The 10,361-nt window shown below is 37.7% G+C and overlaps 1 protein-coding gene across 1 annotated transcript; it reads left to right on the forward strand.

Annotated features, from left to right (window-relative positions):
• Window positions 1-633: 633 nt before the first annotated feature.
• LOC104097908 (probable BOI-related E3 ubiquitin-protein ligase 3) lies at window positions 634-2,055 on the forward strand. The gene is made up of 2 exons (XM_070195358.1): window positions 634-1,208; window positions 1,322-2,055. Exons 1-2 carry the CDS (start codon window positions 822-824, stop codon window positions 1,895-1,897), a joined length of 963 nt encoding a protein of 320 aa, XP_070051459.1. The 5' UTR covers window positions 634-821; the 3' UTR covers window positions 1,898-2,055.
• Window positions 2,056-10,361: the final 8,306 nt, after the last annotated feature.

Below are 10,361 nucleotides of genomic sequence, written 5' to 3' on the forward strand. Positions count from 1 at the left end.
AACAGGCCTGGACAAAACTATCCTTTCTAATCCGAATTAGGAAAAGTTGGGCGATTAAATACACTACCGCGACGCACCATGCGCCGCATTAGCGGGAAAGTTCAGAGGCCTTTTTTTCACTCTTGAGGAAATTTGCACTACGCGGCGCAGTAGTGCGTTTTTTCTCATAGTAATCTTTTTTTCTCACTTTTTGACATACAAACTTGGTTCTCGAGCCCTGAACGTGATCCCGGCTTAATATCTTAGGCTTTTACTCTCACTTCAAATTTCAAAATCATCCATTTTAGGGACAGTGTAACAATTATGCTCAAATACAATAAAAATATATTAACTAAAGTGTAAAATTTAACGAAAACACAAGTTTCTAGTTTATCATCAATATCCTTAATGTTAAATTTTGAAAACATTCTTAATATGTGCGAAAAAAATTATTTTTCTTAAACTTTTTGTTCCATAAAACGCTGTATTATATAAAAAGAAAATGATGAACATATAATTTTGTAAGTGATGATAAATATGTAAAATCTCATCCATCCCATACTTTTACTAATTTCAAAGCCTTTTTAATTGGGTCGAAGACTTCTTCTCTCTCTAAAATTCTTTATTGACTTTCCCTACCACGTTTCGCTCTCTATCCACAAAACTGAACGCATAAATAAAGGCATAAGCCCCATTCATTTCTCTCTAGTCGCCACCTCCAACTCCAAATCTACATATGCTCTCTCCCTCTTCTCTCTCTCTCTGATCAACCAAAACAACATCAAAAGCATTCGCAACCAAAACAAGACTCACAAAATTCTACAGACGCTAGAGTTTATTCCATGGCAGTTGAAGCTAAGCATTTCAATCTTTTTTCTTCACAACAGCAGCAAATTTTCTCGAATCAAGTAAATGGATTTTCGTACAATACCCAGATGGGTTCTGCTTTGCCTTTGCCTACGCAAGAGAATAGTAGTTTCTTGCCGTTTCATCACAGTCTGATGTGCGATTCAGTTCAGCCCAAAACGTCCGTTAACACCGACAGTGGCCTCACTTTTAACCTTCCCCCCACTGCCAACGCCAACGCTGTTAACATTGCTGCTACGAGGAAGCGTTCAAGGGATTCATTTAATACTTGTAATAATACTACTGCGTCGTTTGTTGGAGATGACGTTTTACCACTGCTTCAACAGTACCAGTTGGATATCGACCGTATCATTTCACACCATGTAAGTCTACTGAAATTTTTTGACTCTATTGCCTTTTTCCGTTTATTTTGATTCTGAATTTGTTTTATTTGAATTTTTTGGCTAATGAGAATTTTTTTGGTGGTGATTTACAGACTAAGAAAATAAGGTTGGAATTAGAAGAAAGACAGAAGCAGCAAGCGAGAGCTTTAGTGGCTGCCATTGGAGAAGGTGTGACGAAGAAACTAAAAGAAAAAGATGAACAGATTCAGAGAATGGGGAAAATAAATTTCGTTTTACAAGAAAAAGTCAAAAGTCTGTACGTTGAGAATCAGTTATGGAGGGATTTGGCACAAACAAACGAAGCAACGGCCAATTCCCTACGTAACAACTTGGAACAAGTGTTGGCTCACGTGGGCGATGAGCGCCTCTCCGCCGGCGGAAACGTTATCGGAGCGGCGTTGGAGGAAGACGTGGAATCTTGCTGCGGTAGCAATGACCACGGCGCAGCGGCGGAAGAAGAGGAAGAAATTGAAGGCAGGCGCACGTTAGCGGGAGAAGCGCAGGATAACAGGATGTGCAAGAGGTGTGGGGAGAGGGAATCAAGTGTGTTGCTGTTACCATGCAGACACCTGTGCCTTTGTTCAGTGTGTGGGTCCACTTTACTCCATACATGCCCTGTATGTAACTCTAACATGAATGCCACAGTGCATGTTAACATGTCTTCTTGATCAATTAAAAAAAAAAAAAAGAATTTCCAAAAGAGAAACTAGGAAGAGGAAAAGCAATAGAAACAATAGAATTTTGTTGTAGTTAAGAAAACAAGCTAGACTTTTAGTTTGTAAATTCCCTCAGAAATTGTAAAATGCAAATTGTTCATTCTTTTTTATCTCTGTTTGTTCTTATTATTTCATCGCCAGTTTGAGCAATTGAGATTATGGGATGTCACAGTTCAAATTTTTATCATGTGGTACAACTATTATAGCCAATTTCTCAATAAATGTTTTTGTCTTTGTATATCCTGAATTCATAGAGTTTGGAATCCAGAGAACACGATTCCATTTATGGTACAACAATCAATGCCGATGGTATGACAGACTAGAATATTTTTGCTCTTACAGATTGAAAATTGTTTCCACAAATTTGTTTACATACAAAGTGCTTAAAGGGAACTTGGAGGAAGTCTGTATTTTTACTGTTTACCTTAGCTTTAACCGATGAATGATAAAAATAGGGGACTGAAGGGTAAATGGTGATGAATGTTGGATTAAATTTAAAGTTACTTTTGCTTTTGTTGTCACATAGATAGATATTGGGCAGTTTTACCAATGTCCAGATAAAGGTTGGGCTAATGCCAACTTTTGCAAAGAATCCTACTTTTGTGATTGCTCACAGACAGAGCACCTCTTTAGCAGAAAAATGTGGTCCTCTCTCTTGAATTAGGTACTCTGCACTGCCCCTATGGGCATATTGAAAATTACGACTGTTTCAACATTTAATTTGTGGTGACATAAAGAGACATTTTCTGTTGGGAGTGTGGGGTTGATTTGGGATTTTCTTGCATAAATGCTAGTGTACTAGTGGTACTGTTTGTTTGCTTAGGTGAGATGTCAAGAATGCTGAAAAAAGTAGGATTGTATTGGCTCTAGTATTGGTAGGGCAGTTTCTTCTACTATTATAGCAAAAGCTATTTGAAGGAAAAAAACAAAGTGGACCCAAAAACAAGCTAATCCCCCTAACTTTGCAGGCATATATAAACAACTGGTTTTGCAAATCAATTTACTCTTCATTTCTTTTTGAAAATCATGTCCTTGCTTTTCCTTAATCAATTAGATTAGGTTTCCCCTTAGCCACCCTTTAAGTTATTGTCACCATTTAGGAAATGCTTTTTTTCACCTTATTAATTGATTGCTTGTAAATTCAGGGAGTTGGTTCAATGAACTGACGGATATGCATAGAACATTTAAATCATTATTGGTAATTTTTGTGGGCAACTTACCTATCTTGCAAAGCTGAATGTACTATTGTACACCAAAGATGTCCTAAGTTATTATCTCTAAGTTAATCAATTAAATATACATTAAGTTCGAGAAACTGAAGAGTACAATGACACTTTTTATCTTATTGGTGCAACGTCTGATTTTTACATTTTTCATTAATATTTTTAACTCACCTTTAGCCTCAAATCCTTTAGAAAAACTAAACGAATACACAAAGAATGTCTATATATATATATATATATATATATATATATATATATATATATATATATATATATACACACACATGTGTTCGTTTGCACAAGATTTTATCTTTTGAATATAGTTTATTAACATGCGTTATTATGTAATATTATTGCACTTAAAATTAAATATAATAAACTGACATGATTCAGTGGTCTTATTATGCATTGATTTGGGACAGTACAAGTAGTGGTCAGTGGTCATGGTCCAGGGTCAGATTCATTAGAACAGCAGGACAACCTTGCGTATTGATGATTTTTTTTGGGGTTGGTTCTCTTCTTGGAATCTTCCATTACGAGGCACAATTTTATAGGTGTTATAAAGACAAAAGTGTTACTGGAAAATCTGGCACATTTCACATTTCTCTCCCCTCTTTATTTATTGAAACAAAAATGACCATATAGCTCATTTATCATCAAATTTTCATAATCTTCATATTATCATAGACTCTTTTAATTTTCACACTAGTATCGAGCCAAAATCGGATCAAATTAAGTAGTACTGATCCAACCAAGTCGAATCGAGTTGAATGAAACAAAAGAGCTAGTGAACTGAGTTCAAGTTGGCTCGAATCCAAGCTTAACCAGAAGTAGGTATATTGTTCGAAAACATAACATTTTAGATTATAATGCAAAATTCAGGAATATTGTTACTTCTTTGCTTTTCTTTCCTTGTGTAATCTGTGTCAGGCCTATAAATATAGGTAACGTTGTAATGTCCCAAACAAGAGAAAACATTAAAAATAAGATAGGGGCTTACTGATAACGATGTCACACGTAACCTTAATTATATTTTGTGGTGGTTTTTCGGGGTTGAAAACTAAAGGGAAAAATAGAAAGTAAAAAAGAAGGGTCAAAGGAAAAGAAGAGCCCAGCCCCACCACGTGTGAATAGAACAGGAAAGCGCATAATAGCAAAGCAATTGTCGTGGTGTGTGGAAACAAGGACTAGTCCAAAAAATGAGAGGGCAGGCGCTTTACGCCAAAGGTACACAAACAGAAGCCGAGGGAATCGTACACTGTATAAACACGCCTGGTAAAAGAATGGAGTTATGGAGAGATAGGGGGGACTCTCCTTAAAAATCGCCGGGGTGGGTACGAAATAGACAGATAATGATGGCGTACGTTAGTGGGGGATAGATAGTTATTTATCGCGCTATAACTTAACGGTACGTTTATCCGTTAAGGTATAATACAGTGAATAGCCACGTTATATTTGAACTGAAAATAGGCGGGAAGGTATAGTGTGCATAAGTACCAGGCTATATTATATCGCGATACATATGCGCGCTATACCTATGTAAAAAAACGTGCCTTCTTCTTCGGTATTGTAGCAAGCTAACATCGTATCTAAGGCGTTATCGCGTAGTGGGTTGCTTATCTTGGCTCCAAATCATCAAATCTTCAACTTTTAAAAAAATTAAAATCGAGATATTTTGACTTATTTTTTTGTTAAAACTCATGTATAAAAATGCCTATTAGTTATTTTTTACTGTTTTCTATGTTATTTCGTGATTGTTTTGCGATTTAATTAGTTTGTTGTTTTTTATCCGGATTATATTATTAGTGTGCTAAAAAAAATAGTAAAATAGAGAAATTGTTATTTTATGAATAATTAATGTTTTTAGTTGTTATAAAAATGGGTAATTAGTTATCTTTTACTGTGGTATATGTATTTTCGTGATTGTTTTGTGATTAAATTAATTTATTATTTTTTATTCGAATTACATTATTTATGTGCTAAAAGATTAGTAAAATAGTTAAATTGTTATTTTAGGAATAATTAATCTTATTTAGATGTTATTGTTGTACATATATTAATGTGTGACTTTAATGTTGTTTAGTTCCCTGTAGTGTTATGTTGTGCCCTTTAGCGTAGTAAAATATAGTGCCCTTTTGCGTAACATCTTTGTAGTTATTGAAATTAATCATTTAATTATTTGTTAGCCCCAAAAATATCTGAAAAAAAATGATAGTTCAAACACAAACTCTTTCGAATTGTAGTCAACAAAAGTAAGAAAATAATATTAAAAATAATAATATTTGTCAAACTAAGTATTTTTATATGAATATTTAATAATTAAAGCATGTATAGTTATGAAAATTATTTATTTAATTCTATTATACTAAAAAATAAGCGACTAAGAAAACAAACATATAAAATAAGAAACTAACATATAAAATAATAAACACACATATAAAATAGTAAACTAACATATAAAATAATAAAGTAACATATAAAATAATAAACTAACATATAAAATGATAAACCAACATATAAAATAATAAATTAACATATAAAATTATAATATAGAAAATGTATCAACCTAAGTAACAATATTGTAAAAATATCGAATAAATTTTAATATTAAAGATATTGAATTAAATTTAAAGATGTTAAGCAATTAAAAAGAAAAATACTTTAATTAATATTCTTCAATTTACAGTCATCGTCATGGAGGTTCCGCATGTGCATCCCGGACTTCCATCGCTAGAGTTACTATTGCTACAGGCCGAGCATAGGTCTTTATACGTATGGGATGGGCAGTGTTTGTCCCAGACATTCCGCGCCAGACGTATAGACGACATATGGGAGTTCATTAGGTCCCACCCCACTCCATCCTCGTATAGTTAGACGCCTTCAGGATACGAGTTTCTATAGGATCATAGAGATCAGCCGGTTGCAGTTCAACTGGGCGTTGATCACGGCTACGATAAAGCGGTGGAGACCGGAGATGCACACGTTTTATCTACCCATCGACGAGGAGACCATCACGCTTGAGGACGTGGAGGTTCTTTTTGGGCTACCGGTTGATGGGTTGCCTGTAGGTTACTCGCATGCTCTCACAGACTATAAGGGATAGCATTAACTGCATATGTTGCAGTGGCTCACCGAATTCCAGCCTACAGAGGAGACGTCATTGAGTGGAGCCACTCGTTTGCAGCTGACGCCCGTCCGGCAGCAACTGGAGGCGATGAATGTGGAGATTATAGATGATTCACCTATGAAGGTTATCGATCGGCACACGAGATTGGTGTTGCTACTGATGTTTGGTGGTGTCCTGTTCCCGAACACTTCGGGAAACCTAGTCAGCTTGAGATTTCTACATCATCTTGAGCGGCTAGATGATTTACCTGGTTACAGCTTGGGTGCAGCTGTTCTAGGTTACCTGTATAGGCAGATGTGTCGGGCATCCATAGGCACCTAAAGAGACGTTGCCGGATTTTTACCGCTGCTGCAGGTGAAAACACAGTCAATTTTTTTCATGATTATAACATACATAGGGTAAGAATACCTTAAATTTTACGTCCACAATCTATATTAGGTTTGGGCCGAGGAGCGGTTCCTGCAGTTCCAGTCACCTCTACCACCCATCGCTCCGGATGCACCACCTCCACCGTTTCTCTCTTTAGCTTGGAGGTGGGTGGATAGGCTAGGATGCACACGCGAGGTCAAGGCTCGACATCATCTCTCCTATTACAGGGATTTGTTGGATTTTCTTGAAGGTGCACAGGTACATGTATTCTTAAGTTTACTTGGCCTGGCTTTATATGTATTGTGTTTACTCACGATTCCTGTATTTGATTAATAGTTCCTATGGAAGCCATACAACGACGTGCTCATAGCTGGTTTGCCCGATTATTGCTCACGCGTCCGAGTTATGTGGAGCTCTTCTATCCTACTGATATGTCTCGATATTGTCGAGCATCATGCCACCGAGCGAGTCCTTCGCTAGTTTGGTCGACCGCAGCTTGTACCTATTCCGCCCGCTTTGCCTAGGACACATTACCAGTGGGACGATCGTTCCAGGGTTGACCAGACATACTTGGACTGGCTAGAGGCCCTGATTGAGGTTTGGGACAAGAGGTATGACCTAATTCCTCCACCCCCTTCACCTGAGCGTACAGATGGCGAGCATGAGTATATGGGCTGGTATCGCAGCGTTACCTGACTTCATGTCGGGAATCCCGTTCATTGCGCTGGTGTCGGTACATTCCATACACTGGGAGGCATGTGGCACTGGTATGTTATTTGTTATACTTACTTATAATGTTAAATTATCATTCCGTAATTAATATTTGACATGTTATGCAGGCTATTGAATTACATCAGTTCTACCAGCTGGGACTGCAGATGTTGCAGCATACGGGCGAGGGAGCATCAACTTTGCACGAGTATGGCCGTCAGGTTACAGATCTGGCTGCCCGAACATTAAGGCATGCCCGAGATGATGAGCGATTAAGATATGAGGATGCTTATGTGCCGCCAGAGGACTACCATCGCGGGCCACCAGTGGAGCCTGAATGTGGTAGACGTGGCAGGCGTGGCCAGAGAGGAAGGGGTGTCCCATGAGGTCATAGTGGTCGGCGAGAACAGGGTCCCCCGCAAGGGGGCGTTGAGGCACCCGTGGAGGATATTAGAGATGATCAGATGGGTGACTACCCTGAGCCACATGATGCTCCTCATGATATGCCTTCATTCACCCTGTAGTTGTCGCTAGGGACTTCGCAGTTGACCCAGTCAGCTCCATTGTTAATCACGGGCAAGGCTATTACGCAGCAAAAGATGGATCAATATTTTCCTGATCGACCAGGGCCATCGACGGTTGCTGAGGATCGTCCGATACGAGAGGTGAATAGTGGGCGACGACTGAGTTATGGCTTATCATCGAGGGTTGCTGAGGATGTTTCACATACTTTATCTACTCCAGTGCACCCCGATGTTCTGACAGGGGAGTGTGTCACCACTCAGGCGCATGTTTGTTTGTATTACTGTTATTTCTATTTGTTTTTACCTCATTGATTAGTCATCAGTATATAAAGCGTTTTTATTTTTTTAAAAGACATCATCATCGCCCGTTACGGAGGCCACTTTGTGCGATACTGACATGCCGAAGATGAATGATTTTATTCAGGAGCCCGCCGAGACCATGGTATGACCATTGAAATATTTTTAGCTAACACGTACGTTAGTAATTTATATTTCATATACTAAAATATCTTATTATTCTGTAGGTTACTGCTGGACGGACGACCGCTTCTACCGAGTCTGCCAGCCTTACCGACGATCATGCTGCAGCGCATCCTCCGATAAAGAGGTGACGTGATGAGGATGATCCTGATAGCGTAGCCGGATGGGATGGGATGCGCCTTAGTCCAGCCAATGCTTTAAAGCATACACGCTGTGGGACACATTGACATTTATTATTATCTCTATATATGACATTAAATATATAATAGAAATATTATTTATGTTTTATATAATTTGCGCATGTGTTTTTATTTCTCGGGTTATTTATTACTTTAATACTACAACACAAATAAAAAAATAATAATTTAACATAATTTAAACATAATATGGATTATAACATACCATTCTTGAAATCTACATTGATATTCGTCCTATCAATGAGGATTATAACACAACACTATTAATTAACAAGTTATAAAAAAAAAATATTATCTAACATTTTTTTCCAAAATAATCACTTACAAGTTGTTGACAGATCCAACGTTTGCATCCCAGATTGCAATTTGACCAACATGGCTTTAAAATGGCACTTTGCCACAATAACACTATGGTACGTCATTACGTCCAGAAGTTTCGTAATGCAAGAAAAATGAAAAATTAATGGAAAGTTTTCCTATTAGTTTCATTAAGCACAAATAATAACTAAAATGCGCTAGGCTTTTATAAGCAGCAAATACACATAACGTATATTGGTGGCGCACTATGTTTCGCGTAATAATGATTCTTTAGAGTACATGACAACTTTTCTAGAACTACAACTTTTTCAAAACGAAGAAGATGAAGACAATGACAATGAAATAGTGCCAGACAGCGACGATAATGGCGAATGACAATTGTTTTTTTCTTTGGAGTGTATGTTAAATTATTGTACTGAAGTATTAATGCTAAATATCAATTAGATTTAACCCCAATGGAAACATAATTTTATTTCATACATTTTGCATGCTGAACATTTACATATATTTATTACAACAAATTACTACAACAAAACACTACGTGTATCTTTGATAATTGGGCACATTGGATGAACTTTCACCGTGAGCTGAATTACCACCGCTACCCAAACCAGGTGAAGGACATTTACGACGGTCGTGTCCTATTTGGGAACATATGTCACATTTACGCGCATAAACGGTATCACCAACATCCATTTAGTTCCGTATACGCGTTCTTTTTTGAACTTGTCGTTGACGCACATAATCCTTGTAACACACAATTTTAAATGGTTCCGGCGGCCAATAATGCTCAGCACCCATTGGTTGTAACTGTCCACTATAGGTGTTTAAGTATGCAACAATACTATATTCTTTATCAATGTACCTCGTTGCCGCGAAACCTGTATGTTGAAAGCACTTCATGGCATGTGATAGATGGACCATTTTCCACAGGAGCATAACCTTTTAGCTTCATTGACGGTGTGTGTATTATTTCCTCGGTTGTGATGATTAACAGTGCGAACTTCAAAAATATTTCGCTCGTTGCAATACTGCAAAAATGAATGCCATTATGCTCACTTCCTATATTTCTCAAATCTTTTCATTGGTATTGGCATAAATTCAACACCCCTTTCCATCAATGACGATGCACCTCTAGATCTTTCAATAAACCTCTCCGCCATCTGCTTGAATGGCATCCGCACCATGGTAGTGACAAGCAATCCACGTGCAGACTTCAATAACCCGTTGAAAGACTCCGACATATTTGTACTGAGAATTTCCCATCTTCTGCCACCATCCGCATGCAAAGTCCCTCTGGAAGTTGGCCTTCAGGTGCCTCACACAGTAACGGTGGTAGGCATACGGTTCCTTCCATGCACGCACATTCTGTACAGAACTTAAAATACCACCATGCCGATTAGATATTAGACAAATACCTGAACACTATCTGACAACGTGCTCCTTCAAGTGGTTTAGAAATAATTT

The sequence above is a fragment of the Nicotiana tomentosiformis genome, chromosome 2 (assembly GCF_000390325.3).
Source record: "Nicotiana tomentosiformis chromosome 2, ASM39032v3, whole genome shotgun sequence".
Taxonomy (NCBI): Eukaryota; Viridiplantae; Streptophyta; class Magnoliopsida; order Solanales; family Solanaceae; genus Nicotiana; species Nicotiana tomentosiformis.